A 17,997-nucleotide genomic window follows, 5' to 3' on the forward strand; every position below is an offset into this window, starting at 1 on the left:
TCTGGATAAAGAAAATGTTCGACTGCTGCCCTGGCTAGCACATTCTCCAGATCTCTCGCCAATTGAAAACATCTGGTCAATGGTGGCCGAGCAACTGGCTCGTCGCAATACGCCAGTCACTACTCTTGATGAACAGTGTTATCATGTTGAAGCTGCATGGGCAGCTGTACATGTACACACCATCAAAGCTCTGTTTGACTCAATGTCCAGGCGTATCAAGGCCGTTATTACGGCCAGAGGTGGTTGTTCTGGGTACTGATTTCCCAGTATCTGATGATGATGATGATGATGATGATGAGTCCCATACTTCTTTACAGAGCGTAGGGGAGCGACGCGGGAGACCTGCGCCGCCTTACTAGGCAAGGTCCTAGTTGTGGTGGTTTGCCATTGCCTTCCTCCAACCGCAATGGGTATTCTCAGGATCTATGCACCCAAATTGCATGAAAATGTAATCACATGTCAGTTCTTGTATAATATATTTGTCCAATGAATACCCGTTTATCATCTGCATTTCTTCTTGGTGTAGCAGTTTTTCTGAAACTTCATTCTAAAGTTTGTAGCTATTGTTTTTATAACAACACTGTAGTTCACAGTTGGAACACTGTCTAGAAATTTTTCAACCATCTCTTGGTACACCCTATATTTTACATTGTTGTTTGTGTAATGTTCATCTGTCAACTTTCACACACAAGTCATTGGGACAGCCCCTTCATTATATTTGTAACAACTAAAACTGGATGTCTCTTGAAACCTACTCACTCAGAAGTGGTGCATTTTGAGTAACAGCTACATTTCTCTTGTTTCCTTGTTAAGATTTAATTCCTTTGGCAAAACAAAATAGAGTTTGCACAGTGTCACCTAGATAGCTTCCTAATGCACTTGCAGGTGTGACAGAATAAGTATACAGTTACTAATATAATGCGGTAGGTAAGAAAATTCCGCATGCTTATCATGTAGAAAAAATGCTCAAATATTTAAGTGCTATCATTTGTCAAAATCTCGTTTCGATAACTCGCTTGAGGGATGCTGGGAATATTTTAAACTCGCATTTTACTGGTACACTCTCAAGGTCGGGCCTACACACACACACACACACACACACACACACACACACACACAGGGGCTGCAGGTATCAAAGAACCCACCGGAAATTTTTTTTGTGGCATCTCACCTTCAGAGGCATATCACCACTTGATTGTTGCAGGAGTGTTGTCAACAAACAGCTTTCCTTCCTCAGTCTTGTGGCCACTTTTGCGGTGTTCTAGTAGAGTATTATGGTGAAACGAAGCCAGGTGAAACCGAATGCTGTGTGACTCTAGGGTTGAGGGCATCAAGGCCCACAAGACATCAGAATTCCAGGCATATTGCACAGTATGCAGCAAGTCTTTCGCTCTCAGCAACGTGAGGGAGATGGCCATAATCACCTACGTGGAAGGAGCTAACACTTGAAATGCATTTGCGGCAGTTAAGAAGACAGCGGACATTTGTCTTTTACATCAGTCCTCAGTAAGTGAAGTGCTATGACTTTTAAGTGATGCATAGCCTCTTAAAGGCTGCACAACATCTCGATGACCTTAATGGGTCAACGACTGCATTGCATTTTGACCCTGCCATTTTGGTGATGTGTTAGGCAATTAAAAGGATATTCCAATAATGCTTTAAAATATAAGTGAGGAGAACAGGAACATTGAGCAAGCTGGGAAACCTTGCTAACAGAACAGAGTGGCACTCAAAAGTGACCGACAGACTTTGGCATTTTTGTCATACCCTTGTGCAGCTTGATGTAACCCATCCTTTCTAATGTCAAGTTTTGGCATTCATTATGGAAATTTGCCACTTATTTTTCAGTGAAGAGGGAGGATTGGCAAAGTATGCCTCATCGCCCTCCTTTCCGAAGTTTCTGATCTTCTTGCTTCTTTAGACTAGGGGGTTGATTTCATCAACCCCTTCTTCATCGCGCATCCTTTCTGAAACCAGACGTACCCATCTATTGACATCTATTGTTCTTCCCTTGATAGTACATTCCTGCCAACTATCCTGATTTAGGCAGGTGACCCCGAGTTTCAGTTTTTTCTTCTGCCTCCCAATTATTCCATTACTTCTTCCGATTTTTAGCTAATGATCGTCAAACGTAAGATGGTTGTTTAGAAAAGCCATCATTTAGGTTTTTGGCCAACTATGGAAAGTCCTTTGCTTATTAATCTTTTTAATTGATGTACTTGTTGGAGTTTATAGAAATCAGGAACTTGCACACAACTTGTTATAGATTGTAGTTTTTCCTCTTTCCTGCGCATTTTGTAGACTGTATACTCATATTGTACAGTTTTGTGCTCTGTTTGGACCTAAGTTTGTGGCTTGTCAATGTGCCAGTACTGCCAAGCTAATGATTTTGTTACTAAATCTGGGGTTTTGAGTATCAGTGTAGTGGCTAGTGGGAACTATGGTAGATTTTAAAAATATTAGGGTGATTTTACAGTAAAATTGCTTTTGAAACTCACTTGATCCATTCAATGTGCAGAAAGTAGCACTATTTGATCTATTAACATTTATTAGCTCTTGAATTTATATCACCTAAATATTTATAGTACAGGGTATTTTGTCTTTGTTCCTGTGTTGTTATGCGTTCTAGTATTAATAAATCTGCAGCTGCATGCATTGTGCGTACATATAGCGCCGATGTTAAAGTGGTATTTTTTACATCATTGGATATTATTTTAGGAGTAAACATGGGTAAACTGAAGACATAGAATGCCTATAAATGTCTTGCTGGGTGGCTACATGATAGTAAATTTGTGGACTGGTTAGAAAGAATTTTTGGCAATGACACAAGTGCATCTTGTAAATTTTTTGTCATAGTATTTAGTTAGAATCTTATGCCGACATATAAGCCATTGTGGCACAAAAAAATACAAGACTGCTGCAGCACCCTGACAAAAGTACCTCTGAGAACCATTAAAAAATCTTTAGAAGTGAACCAAGTTGAGTGTTCCCTTGCATTTTTTGCCATTGTGCAATCATAGCATATGGTCACTAAAGTGAATTGTACATGAGTAAATTTAGATAATGAATTTGCCAGAAAACTTCAGGTGCATAGAACAAAACATAGTGCAGTTATAAAATGAGTGCTAAGGTCCTATTTTGTGGCAAGATATCAGTGACAGTACGTATAATATTGTAATCAATGAATCAGCGGACATTAGCGTCACCAAATTTTTAGGAACAACAATAATATGTTACAGTGCTGCAACCAGAGCAATCATTTCAACATTTTAAAAATCAGCCGACCTCAAACATTAGCATTTTGTTTTCTTGGAGGAATATTGCAACAATTTCCGTGCATTATTTGTCAAGGAAAGATCCATTTTTTGTATTTTATGACTTTTATGTACACGGCTAGCCTGCAGTTCATACATAAGGCATGGCAGATGGTTCATTGTACTATTTTCAGGTTATTCCCTTACTTTTTTGCTTGGAACAGTGCGCAGGAGAAACGACCACCGAACTCTTTTGTGTTCATGCTCTGAAATATTTTATTACGGTGATACCTTCTCCTTATGTAGTTAGAGGTTAACAAAATATTTTCATATTTGGAGGAGAAAATTGGTGATTGAAATTTTGTAAGTAGCTTTCATCGCAACAAGAAATGCCTTTGTTTTTAATGTTTGCACCCCAACTCCTGTATCGTTTCCATAACACTCTCTTCCCTATATCGGGATAATACAAAACGAGCTGCCTGTCTTTGAATTTTTTTTATGTTCTTTGTGAGCCTTACCTGGTAATGATCCCATACCATGCAGCAGTACTGTAACAGAAGGCAGACAAGTGTAGAGTAGGCCATCTCTTGAATGATTTGCTGCATCTTCTAAGCATTCTGCCCACAAAGTGCAGTCTTTGGTTCGCCTTTTCCACATATAGTCTTTCCAATTAAAGTTGTTCGTAATTATAATTCCTAGGTATCGTAATACCTGAACATGAAAATAGAAGTACAGATTAATATTAATTATACAAGGAGGCCAATGAAACTTACATAATTCAAAAGGTACTTTCCCACAGATTTGCCCAAAAAAATTGTCTGCGTACATAGGTATAAGGGAGGTAAAAGGAAGTAGACACCCACTACGTTTACATGCAACCATTTTCCAAAAGACAAAAACCGAATTTCGAAAATGGTTTTTCGCTGTTGTATTATGGTCTGAAACGCATTTGCTAGCCCAGTTAATGTGGCACCTGGAAAACCGCTGTAACATTTTCTGATTTAGTTAGCACGATCACTATTTCTCTTCAGTTAGATGAGCCATAAACAGCTTCAGTCTAATATTTCTACTTATACTTTACTGTACAAAAAACCACCCCGCCATATTAGCCAAAAATTTCTAGAAACAAGACGAGATCTGACAGCCCAAGTGCGTTTCAAAACTGGTTGCATTTATGTGGGAGTGAAAATCGATTGAGGAATTCGAAAACCCGCAATTAGAAGCAGATTTTCAGAATTTATTTTGAAGTGTTTACATGATCATCCAGAAATGGTATTGGGAAATTGGTTTGCAGAATCCGGTTTTGAGAGCACCTTGTAAATGGGGTGATAGGCATATAATGAAAGTCGATAACAGTTTTGCTATCTCTCACGTTGACACCATCTTCCAACATGTGTACTGATGAGTTGCTCGGGTACCAATGACACATGACAGTAACATTTCAACATTTCATGAAATCGCTTTCTAGGGAGGTTCATGTTTTAATGTTGTCTAGCGCTGTTCATGTTTTAATGTTGCAGATGGTTCACGTCACACATAGCGGGCAGCTACAGTGCCGCAACTGCTACATTATTGATGTCAGCAGTGGAAAATGAAATTTAGTAATGAAGTCCTTAGAGGCAAAAAAGTTTATTAGCATCATTTTTTCCCTTACTTTCATCGAAGAGTAAACAGAACTGACTTCATATTCAGTTTCTGCTGTCAGTGCAAAATCTGAAATGTTTCTAATTTTTAATTTCTTCATTTTGAATAGCAAAAGCTTCCCTTATTGTGTAGGAACTATATTTATTTTAGGCTATGCAGCAACGAACAACGCTATCGGGTTGAACAGAAAGACGAAGAGCTAGAGAGAGAGTATTTTTACGTAGGCAAAGTAACAGGAATAATGTGGACGTTGATAACAATAATCATAGTGTAGCTTTGAAAGATACATTTAAATGTGCACTGAGCGTAACTCCAAATAATTCAGTTATATTTGTGGTTTACAGTAAACATTTTGTAATCCAAACCAATACATATCTCAGGTTTCTTTACACAATATAACAGCATTCACATTGTGTTGTCATGAGTTAATCTAACACAAAACTTATTTTCCAACACTCTGTATCAAGGACTCTTTTAAAACGATTGAACAGTAAAAGAGAAATCAAAGAGTGACTTCAAGAATACTCATAGCTACAATGGAGCATTTGCTGTGGGTCACATTGAGTGTATCATTTTAAGACATATGACTTTTTTTAATCACAGATCAGGTCCACTTACTGAATTGGTCAAATTTCGACCACAGGCAATACTAGTTTAGCTAAACTGACACCTTGAGATTCGTACGATTTATCTTCTAGCAGAAATTTGATGGATTTCTTCTAGTACCCATGTGTATGACCACAATTTTCTTCATTTACAGTCAATTGCCATTTTGCACACCATACAGATATTGACATTTGTATACCACATGGTGGAAAAAGCGATGTTTCAAACCACCGAGAAAATGTTAAGTTTGCGACTAATAAAAAAAAAATGGAATTTGGTCTTAGAATTATTTACATCATTTACAATTTGCCAATTAATTTCACTGACCACGCTAGTGACCTGTTCAGGAAAACGTTACCGGATAGCAGTATAGCGAAAAAATACAGTTCTGCAAGAACAAAAATGGTCACAATCATGGGAGAAATGGTCAAGAAAACATCCCAACAGTTGAACAATACTGCAGATAATGGTTAGTTCCAGTGTTTGTATTTGTAATTTTATAGCCATTATATAGGTTTTTGACGTCACAGGAAAAGACTCACATCAGTTGTCTTGGGACTTTACTCAAAAGAGTCATGATTTTTGATGAGTCCTATCTTCTAATTTCTTAAAACAACATCTCCCAATTTTTAGATTTTAAAGGTTGCAGGTATGTAGTATCACAAGGGTCATGTCATTGTCTTATCTGGATATTTTGATTGTTTTTGGGGTGCTGGTACTTCCAGATCACACTCCCTGTTATCTGGCGAGGTAACTGTGCATCATGAATACGCTCCCTTGACTCCTGGTAAGATCGCGGTGACTGGTGAATTGGGAAGCTTGCAGTTGACAGTTGGTTTGTTGACCTCCCAGGTATTGCACCCTGGCATCACATCCACCACTGCCACTAACGCTGCGCTAACAGTTGTATTGTCACCTCCACCATTGCTCCTAACACTGCATCGGCTAACAGTCATATCAAAGTACCTGATTCAGAATGACGACACAAGAGCAGATATATTATGAACTTTGCATGCTGTCGAAAATCGCGTGCCCTTTTCTGCTACAGGAAAGCAGACTGCTTTGTTTCCGGTCCTGTTCCCCAATGCTAATGTAGCTAGTAAGATGCAGCCTGGGCGGACCAAGACATAATACAAATTGTTCACTGCTTAACTCCACACTTTAGGAAAAACATTTTTGAAGATCTTGAAGGGGATATTTCTGTTGTAATCTTATCTGGTGAGAGCCTTAATCAGGTGAAAGAGTTGCTGCAAGTAGATATTGCTCTCAGGTTTGGACACAAACAAGTTGAAATGCACTATTTTTCATCTGCATTTTTAAGCCATTCCAGCCAGTATGCTGTATGGTATTAAGACAGAAACTTCTGATCTGAACGTTATCACCCTGCTGCAAGTATCAACGGATGGGGTTAACATCAGTTGGGCAGTCTTGAACAATTTGCATCTTGATTTGAAGAGTATTCGTGGAACAGTGCATCAGTTTTTATTGATATGGAATCTTAATACCATTCATCAGAGCTTCAAGAATGCAGCCTTAAAGACTAACTGGGGCATTTTACCTTTCTGAGGTGATTTATAATGTGTTGAAGAATGTACCTTCAATAAAATGTGATTATAAAATATTTAATAAACCTGAAAATCCACCAAAAAATTTTGCTCCTTGTAGTGGCTGGAAAATGAGGATGCAGCCACTGGGGTTTAAAAATCATCCTGTATCTAAAGACTTATGCAAACAAAGTAAAGGAGCACAAGATTAGAATAGATACTTACAGCTGGCGAACAGTGTTGAAGTACCTTGAAGAGCCTCTACTGCCAGCTAAAATATCTTTTTTTTTAGCTTTGTTTTGGTGCAGGTCATACCCTTTTTGAGGAAATTCCAATGTGGTGCCCCCATGCCACCTTTTCTGTACAGTGCTTTGTTGTCTCTACTTGCTGATGTGATGTCCTTAGTTATTAAGGCTGCAGTATTATCTGCCACAAAACCTGTATGTGATATAATACTTGATAATAAAGCTGGTCTTATTCCTGCAATAGACATGAACGTATGTCATGTTGTATGGTCTGAGCTCAGAAAATAAAAGTGCATGCCAAAGGGGCACTGATGCACTTTCAGGACTGAGTACAGGGACTTTCTAATTAAAATGTGCTCAAACTACCTCCTTACATCACCTTTGAAGTACAGCATTTGTAGATACATAAGCTTTTGTAATCCAGTTGTGATAAATAGCAGTGCAAGAACTAGCAAGGCTAGAGTCTTTAATGCCTTGCAGAAATTCTCTTCATAGAATTAGATAGTACTGAGGACTGTGATAAAGTTGAGAAAGAGTTCATACGGCTTGTTGCTAAGGAGATATTTTTGGATCTCTGTGCAAACAACTGGAGTACTGAGACGAGAATCGATCACTTTTGAAGAGACTTACTGGATGGTGATACCACCTGTCAGTGTTTGTATAACTTTCTTTAAAAGATTCTCATTTTGAGCCATGGTCAAGCCTTTGTAGAGCAAGGTCTTTCCATTAATAAAGACTGTATATAGTCAACCAAGAAACCAAGTCATTGGAAGCCATACATAAAGTATACAATGACCTTAAATCAGCTGGTGGTATCTTCAAGATTGACATTAACAAGAGAATTATTGTGGACTATTTTGGTGCTTGAGATTGGTATGGTGAGGCTTTAAAGCAGAAGCAACACGAAGAAGAAGAAGAAGAAGAAGAAGAAGAAGAAGAAGAAGCTGAGAGAGCTAGACAGAAAGGGTCCATTGTCCAGCATGTTAAATAATTGCTGGCCAAAGTGTCATGGATACTGGCTCAAAGAGCCACTGTACTGAGTGGAATTGATGGAGAGATCGCTTCTCTCACAAACAGTTTTGACTAGTTTTCATTGATTTGAATTGTTTGTTTGACAAAATACAGAATATTATTATTTGGCAGGGAAAAGTCACAGAACATACCCCAGTGTTGTTCTTATTTTTTAAACTTTAATGTTGTATTATACAATATATTTCTTTTGCATTTGTCTGGTGTGATGCATTATCTTGCTTAGATAGTTCATAAATCCTATATTGTAGGACAAGGGTGTTACCAAAGTATGAAACCTAATGAAAAAGATGACTGAAAAGACCTACATTTTGATGTTCAGTTTACCAGGCTCCTCAGAATATGAATACATGTTTTATACAGTCTAGTTTGTGTCCTTTTTTTCCATAATCCCTTGTAATATTTAGTGCCAGAATTTTGAGCGTAGGGGAGAGCCCGTAACAATCCATGCTAATTTAGGGAAATAATGGCCAGGCAGCTTATGTGCCAGACGTAAACTGCACACAAAGAAAAGAAAATTCATAAAGTAATTAGTTACAAAATGTGTGACACAAACTGTTGCCAAAAAGTATTTCAAGCCATGTATTGTAAAACATTTGTTACTTCGTTTCCATCAGTTGTGAAGGAGCCTCACAACCATTCTGCGGATGAACATCTTACTTCACAGCCTTTTAAGGCACACATCATTACCCACATCTTTCAGTACCTATCTCAACTTTCCAAATTTAGTTGTTCTGTGCAAGAGTGTAGGTTTGTGTCATAAAACAACAGACACTGCTGATCTGTCAGGAGGGTGTGTGACAACTGATAATCATCTGTGTAAAGAAAGATGTATCCTAAGGAATAATTTTTTGATGTCATCTGTGCTGCGATATTTGTCCTCAGCCCATTATTTGAGAAATTTCTTATATGGTTTGAGACAAAACTTGAAAACGAGATAGTAGTAAATCAACATTGTTATTGTACATGTGAACTTCCATTTCTAGTATTGTGTTGCAAGGATGTGTACTATAGTTATGATGTGAATTGTTAAAAATTCTTAGTTTCTTTCTTAACAACTTTTCAGGTACATTGTGTAAGATGTTGGGCAGGTAAACATTCTGTATTTGCTGAAAGTTAACTTCAAGTACAAATTTTAAATTTCCTATCCCTGCACATAATAAAATATATGATAACCCATGTATACAAATGATGAAGAAATGTACTGTTATTATTTTTATTTTATTGTTATATTATTTTAGCACTTGTATATAGTTGTTCCAGTTGCTCAGTCCTCCAGCCCCAGATGGTAATTATTGGGACTGCTGATAATTATCGGGACTGCAGCTATGTAAAAATACACATTCTATCACTCAAGACTGAATATAATGTCTGAATCCATTGACTGCCCATTTTATACATGTAGTGTGTTTTCTCACAGCTTAAAATTTGAGTTTTACACAAAAGGACTGAAGGTGTCACCTAATTTCCTGAAAATTACTGAATTTTCACATATTGCAACATCTCATTAAAAGGCAAAACTGCTTAGTTTTCATGTAATAGTAAGGTTGTGAGTGTTATAGATATAAAAGCTGTTGTGACATACTTCAAATTTGTTACTGATTTTAATCTGGTGAACAGTTTTCTGTTCATATTGAATTCTTGCACTGTGATTCAAATAATTTGTATGATGATTTGATGCCATCACATATGTTAAAAAGGTTTGCATCCATGGAAAATATGTTTTATCTTTAAAAGCATTGATCGAAGCTATAATATGATCTTAATATAAACACCTTAAAATCAAAGTATTCAATGTGATGTATGAGATTTTGGAGTGATAAATTATAATTAAATGTTAGGTTCTGTCATAAAAGATTCTTTTAAATTATGATTTCATAATATGTCACTGCCACAATTATTAGATGAAAAACAATTTTAGCCAAGTAAAATTTTCTGTACACACTTCAAAATTTTGCTTTGATGAATTTGTGTTTTTAGGGATACAGATTTATGTCAGTACTTGTTCTGCATTTGAAGAGGACTGATATGTTTGCAGCATTTTTACCTGGGTGTCTTACAATTTAATGTTCAGCTTCTGTTCATTTAAAAACTAAATAAACCAACCAAAAAAGTAAGCTAACAGAAGCAGAAGCTAAGTTCTTGAATAAAATGTTTTTGTCTCAGATTTTCCTGTTTCAGTGTCAGCAATTATAGGATTGATATTAATTCAAAGTTAGAGTTAACTCGTTAATAAAAACAGAAATTCTTCATCCAAAAATTGCCTTTATTTACACGAACTTACTCTTTTGTAAAGTTTTTTTGTAAAAAAATAAAAAAAAACTTTACATATTTGTGAGACAATTACGGTCGAAAAATAGTCAAAATGGCTTCAAGTTCTTCTCCTTACCTATTTACTTACCCCTCAGATCACAAATCCTGTAAAGGAGGCAACTTGCTGTTTATTCTAAACTAGAGGGTTAGTAACATGTGTAGAAATACAGAACTCCTTACATTTTTTGGTCAACTTACATATTTACTTACACTTGAGATCTCAAAATTTGTCAGCGAAAAGTGCTAATACTTGTATGGAAATCAGGGAATTTGACTTGGGGAAACTTACAGCAGCGTTGTTCAAAGAAAACAATGTATTGACACATAAGCACCATGGATCCAGAAAGTATCTTTCTTGTGAAACACACCTTGTTCTTTATAAACATGAAGTAATGAGTTCTGTTAACAGGGGATTTCAGGGTAATTCCATATTTCTAGATTTCCAAACGACTTTTTTTCCTATCAGAAAGATTACAGCTCTTAGTAAGTGACAGGATGTTACGTTGGGGTTTCCTAATGAATTATTATAGGCTCTCTGCTGTTCTTAGTCTATATAAATGATTTGAGAGACAGTTTGAATAGCCCTCTGCAGTTGTTTGCAGATGATAAATCAAATCTAAAGGCTGTAAATTTAGCTAAATATCTAGGAATTACAATTATGAAAAAACTTAAACTTAAACTGGAAAGAATGCGTAGAAAATGTTACAGGGAAGGCAAACCAAAGTCTGCACTGTATTGGCAGAACACTTAGAAGATGCAACAGATCTACTAAAGAAACTGCATACAATATGCTTGTCTGTCTTCTCTTGGAGCCAGCACTCCAGAACATAATTGAGGTGGGATGCTTCACAGTATGGCATACACAGTCTTGATGAAACCCCATTTCCCTCCTCCTCACATACTGGCTACTTTCTTCTGTGAACACAACATTGATTCATCACTGAAACACACCTAGAAGTAAATATTAAGCCTTTCATTGGTATCATACATTGCATTACTAAAAAAAATTAGTGATATTCATAGGCAAATTTTGCTACCCATGTCGGCCATATCCACAAATTTTTCAAGAGCAACATTTAGGAGTGATTTCATCTAGTGAAATATGTACCAATCACATATTTATATTTTATTTTATTTTTTCATTATTTATTTATTTATTTGTAAATACCTTTTTCCAGTCATCAACAGTCCATTGTTGCAGTGATTTTCTTCAGTTCAACCATTTGAAGGCAATTCCTGGGGTGATCTTGGTCTTAGGACGGGGTCAAAGTGCTGGCAGACCTGTGTTACACAGAACTCTCCTTCCATTTGTAGCTGACACTTGTCACTCCATAATCCTCCAACTGCACAGATAGTTGCATACTGGTAGCTTTGCAATTGGAAGTGACAGTATTTTTCAATTTTCACAGAATTCTAGGGCTCAATTTTGCTTCCCTTCCGCATCTGCCTGCACTTTGTTGTCGATCAACAAATTTTTTGAGTTTAAATTTTTTAGTGATAATCACTGTCTGTTGAGAGATCCTAAGTCTGGAAGCAATTTGATGCTGTGTGTAGTGCCCTTCTGCCAAAAGTATCCTGACAACGGCAACTGTCCTACCCATAACCTGAAATTGCGTGACTCCAAAAGAACTGAAATAAACACTCACTTGGCCTCTGATCTTGTACTTGAAATTAATTCCAAGTAGTTTACTTAGATCATTATACACTGTTTAAACAACTGATAATCACTAATATTATCAACAATCAACACAACACTCATAAAATTCTCATTACATAATGAATGCAGGACTGCATACACACACCTGATTGTCAACTGTCAGTGTCTTGCAGTAATTGTAGCCAACCTATGCAATTCAAAATTCTCTACAAATGCCCAAACTTACGTCTAAACACTCCACATTCACGCCAAATTTTATCTGACCTGATTGTGTAAAGTGCACATTAAATACAAAATTTCAAAGTAAATGTTGATGCTACAGCTTTACCATAATAATTTGGCCACCTCTGTAGATGCTTTCACTTATCATCTTTTAAAGTCAGCAGATGATCCTAACAAATTACGAAAGTGATTTAAACACTTTATCTGCATGGTATGAAAAGTGTCAGTTGACCCTAAGCAATAAAAAGTATGAAGTCCTATACATTAGTACTAAATAAATTCCATTCCATGGTAAATCACACAAGCTGAAAAGTTGTCAATTCAACTAAATACCTAGGATTTACAATTACAAACAACTTAAGCTGGAAGGATTGATGGATGACACTGAAAAAGTTCAGAGAATGGCAGTTCATTTTGTATTTTCACAAAATAATAGAGAGCAATTGGGGTGGCAATCATTAAAACAGACTTTTGTTGTGGTGAACTTTTTTTCATGAAATTAAAATCACCATCTTTCACCTTCGAAAGCCAACATGTTTTGTTGACTCCCACCTACAGTGTGGTAAAACAGAAGCCTTAACTTGCACAGAAATGTATAGGGGTTCATTTTTGCCACATACTCATAGGGATTGAAAAAGCTGGAGTAGAGTATGAAAGTGGTTCTATAAACCATCTCTGCCAAACATGTACATGTAAATTGCAGTGTAATCAAAGATGTAGAGCTGGAAGTACATTTAATCACCCGTGGAACAAAAGTTTGCAGATCTTTCTATCACTACCTCTCCTTAAGCTTATTGTAATGATGTCTGTTCTCAACATGTCACTACGTATTTAATTTATTATATATATATAATTTTTTTTTTTTTTTTTTTTTTTTCAGGTGAAGAAAGGTGGTGGCCTGTCGTTTAACTCTACTTGTCCTCTTACACGAGTGGATGAGAAACTTGTGCAGATGATTTTACACGAGTATAAGATATTCAATGCTGAAGTGAGTAAAGAAAGAAACAAGTAAACACAAAAGAAAATATTTTTGTTTGATTGGCTTGTCACTAGGCTATCAGAGCATTATGACTACTCCCATTACTATGAAAAAATCATGTACTCGAATGTAGAGGTCATATGATGTGATACAAAAGATGCTTTGCAGATACCAGGATTGCCAAGAAATCATCTGGTCAACTGGGTGTACAAAAATGGAAAAAGCTGCAGGTGGCACTAACAAAAGTCTACAAAAGAGTCTTATGGAAACTGCAGCTTCATTAAATTTGTGTCAGGTTGTAACTATTAATTCAATAGTGAGAGGTGAGAGAATGGTGGTAAAACCACAAACATATGACAAGGTTCCAGATGGCCAGCTCTGATTCGAGAGCATGTAAGAAGCAAGGGTATTGGAGCACACCATTCATTTCACATTGCTGCAAATAAATCACCAAAAAGATGATGTGTGGATCCATTTTGAGCGTAAAAAAAAGAACTGTTCACTGGGATTTCAGAGGGGACAAGAACATTTTGAAACAATGGGAATGAGATTCCTGATCACATGAATCACACTTGGTGTTAAATTGCATCATTCGCATGACAGAATACTTTCTTTCTTGTGAGAACAACTTGTGTGTAGTTGCACTCTGGGGTAGACACAGACCAGAGGCGATTGTTTTATGCAGTGTAGGGCAGTTATATACACCTCCTTGAGATCTGTATTTGTTACAGAAAGAACTATGAAAGCTGTAGTTTTTGACTGTATCGAGGGCAATTTCTTCTCAAATCACACAGGTCAAGAGCGAATGTGTCACATCACTATTCCAAAGTTTGCTGAAAATAATACATATTGAAGTTCCTCACGATACCTCTCCAAAACTACAATATTTTGATTTTCTGATGATTTGTTAAAATGTTACAAACCTCTCTAAATGAGAGTATTTGTGAAAATGTCATAATGAAAGGGAACATTGAAAAATTATAATAAAGAAAGTGAAAGTGATAGACAACTGAATTTATTTTCAATAGGTATTTTGTTCCCAATACTATGAGACATGATGAATACATACACATGTCTGAGCTGTTTCTTTCTTTCGGTTTTTTAAAATAAACTATGAAAATTTGTAACTTTTTGTGAATTTCAAAATTATTTTTTGAAAATATGGAGTCACTGGATGTTAACTGTCTTGGGAAATGATAAAGTGGATGGACTGCTAACTGTCAGCTATGACAGACTGCTAACTGTCAGCTATGACATTAAGGCATGAAATTCTTAATCTGTCAAAAATTGTACATAAAGATGAAAGAATCTAATAGTTTTTGGTTATTTAGAAATTATTTTTTCCAAAACTCCCATCCTAAATGTTCTGAATATTTCATGGTATGTTAGTCAGTCATTGCAGTTAGGGAATGTACAGTCAGAGTGGGCAATACTTGTCTGTACAAAATGTGAGAAATTTTTTAAGTGGACCTAGCTCTACTCTCAAGGTCAAAAAAATCATGGACACTTAAATATTTAAATTGATCACTGATTTTAAGCAAATGTCATGCAAAACTGGTATTTTCAAATCAAAGTAATTACTTTACAACATATAAGTGAGTGGGAAAGCAGTTTATAATTTTGTTTGAAAGCATTTCATAACAAAAATGAGAGACAGAATATTTATACCCATTTTTCTTTTTATGAATTATTCACAAATTATAATTGTTTTGTGTCATGATTTTACTTCTTCATGACTGTCCATGAATTAAAATTGCCTATAATGTAACAATCAACACTGCACTATTGAAAAGAGTTCATTTGTTTTTTCATCTGCTTCTCATTGAACTTGTACAGCCAACTGAATTTGCACATGGACAAGGATGGTCCAACAAGAGCAGCACTTGGGAAATGGGAACTGCACACTAATTTTATGACACTGGCCATGCTGGCCATTTGAAAGCATTAGCAGGACCATGAGGTATCATAAAGGAGACTGTTAAATCTTGCAGCTCATGAGAGGCACGTATTAACTGTCCCACCCACAACTGAAATGAAGTGGCTCACTACAAGTCTTCTAATGTATGCATTTTCACATGAAGCAACAGGCTGCATTTTGTGGAGAATAGTTCTTGCAATGTATGTGCCACACCAGGATGCAGCCCAGTTGTGACTTGACTGAATTCCTATGACCTCTCTTTTTAAACAGAATTCCCTTAATATACTTTCATTTAGGATTAAGAGTTTCATATTTGTTATTAAAGTTGATCTGGTATGTACAAATGCAGTAGCATCTCTTATAACATCAACAGCTTCATGCTGGAAATTAAATCTTGTTACAATATGTTTACAGAGACTTCCTACCCCATCACATGCACTTTTTCCATGATTTGTTGCTGAAAATATCCATTTTCTTGTCTTATTTCCTGTACTACAGTATTGACCAAGCACATAAAGCTGAAAGCAGTTTTTAAAGTGAAATTCTGTGCCATCAGTCACATACATATGTTTAGGAAATGCATGGTCTCTAAATGCTATGTCATCAATTATCATGCTGACAGCATAGCATGCATGTGTACTGTCAAGAATGAGATCATCACTGACAATAGCAAAACAGTGTGATGCTTCAATGAAGTGAGCAGTACATATGAATATTGATACCAGTGATGTGTGCCAGTGTTAATTTTGAATTTTGTTTTGCAAAGCAACAGACCAGTTTTCAGCAAAGTAGAAATGAAGAACTAATGTGTCAGCATTCTGGGATGTGGCTGGTTTTACTTCTGCTATGGCCTGTTTCTGAATCCTCTGGATATGATGGTGATCTATTTCTTTCATGATCAAATGCCTAACCTCTGTAACAAACTTCTCTGGCTCTACTGTCTTCTTCACCATCTCTCCTCCCTCCCACAACACATAAGTTATGTCATTGCCAGTGTCCTGAAGGTGTAGTGCTGAAACAGTAATCACTTCGGCACCAGGACGCGTTGCACACCTCAGCAACCAACATTTATCTTGCGGCTCTTGACATATACTCAAAAGCATCAGGTCCATCTCTGTGCACTTCTCTCCTGTGGCACTGCTTGTGGGGAGACGAACAAGTTTCAAATTCGTGCAGTAAATACATGTGCATACTTCCTTCACTTACTGGCATTTTACCCATTTTCTTTGTAAAGAGTAGAATATTAAGAGACCAATTTTTAAATTCGATTTCTCATTTTTCATTAGGAGGTATGCTTCTCTTATTAATTTTGTCATATATTTTTTCACCTTTTTAACTTTTTCACCGTTTTCACTAACAGATATGACATCAGCCTGGTTAGGACTTTGCCTGCTGCAAACTTTGTCATCATTTAGGTAATATTGCAAAGCAACAGTAAGCATATCATCTTGCAACGGATGCCTACAATAAGAATCTGGGCTTGCCCAAATACCTTACTCATTCTTTATTTTACAAGCTTTTGAAATCAAATAATGTGAGGAAGTGGGTATCTATTTCTATATCTGCAGCTGAGAGCAGCTGCCTGGTATCGGTGTCAGTAACTGTACCTTCTCAGTATAAGTGGCTGCGGAGATAGTAATATTTAGGTTTTGAAACCACACATCACAGTTTGTGCACATACGGCCATATTAAGTTCTGCACCAAGTGCATCTACATTGTACATTCCACAAAGTTTTGAAGATGTTAATAATAATAATGAGTGTATGGCATTGTTGGCCGGGAGACCCCTCGTGGGGCGGTTTGGCCGCAGCTTGTGTAAAACTTGTTTCAGTTTCTTCCACTTTTTTTTACATAGTTTTCTTCTTGTGCTTCTTACCTTTCGTGGACGTTTACAGGGATATATAGCAGGAACTACGGCAGAAATGATACATTCAATGCATCAACAGCTTCATACCCAGGAATAAAAACACCTGCATTGTCTTCTTCAGTTTCATATTTGGGCTATGGTGATTGTTCAGGTGGGTTGTGGCTAAATTTCTTCTTGTAGTGGGTGTGATGGTAATACCATTACTTTAGGACCAAGATATTTCTGCAATACCTTTAACATATTTCCAACATTTGTGAAGTGTTTTTCAATTTCTTAAACACCACCTTCTTGTATCTTTTTCCGTAGTCCAAACAACTCACTCTTTCACTCTGTATTTCCTCACTGACATTGTATCTAACAAAAAGTTCAAACCAAACAGAAAACTAGACACAGAATGGTTTATGTGCAAGTTCTCACTTCTTTGTTATAAACAGAACAGTGCTGGATACAGAACTGCCAACATGAATATTTTACACAAGAAATTCAGTGATGCAAAATATGCAGGATCTTGAAAATTTTTTAATATTTTACACAGAAAAATATTGCCTTCTGTGTTTGCACTGACTGCTAACATGTTAACCAAACAATATCTTGTGTAATTCTCAAAGGTTTTTGGATGGGGGTTTTGGAGTAAATAATTCATAAAAACTCATAAAATGCATTTTTTTTACTTTTTAGTAATAAATATTTACATAATACAGATAGCTGGAGCAGAGAAG

General features: G+C 36.4%; 1 protein-coding gene across 1 annotated transcript in view; it reads left to right on the forward strand.

Annotated features, from left to right (window-relative positions):
• The window catches only part of LOC124776467 (developmentally-regulated GTP-binding protein 2), a 133,998-nt gene that overhangs the window by 94,724 nt on the left and 21,277 nt on the right, over positions 1–17,997 (forward strand). Inside the window, exon 5 of the mRNA XM_047251480.1 lies at positions 13,395–13,502. Within this exon, the coding sequence (XP_047107436.1) occupies positions 13,395–13,502 (108 nt within the window). The remainder of the gene's footprint in view (positions 1–13,394; positions 13,503–17,997) is intronic.

Source organism: Schistocerca piceifrons, chromosome 2 (assembly GCF_021461385.2).
Source record: "Schistocerca piceifrons isolate TAMUIC-IGC-003096 chromosome 2, iqSchPice1.1, whole genome shotgun sequence".
Taxonomy (NCBI): Eukaryota; Metazoa; Arthropoda; class Insecta; order Orthoptera; family Acrididae; genus Schistocerca; species Schistocerca piceifrons.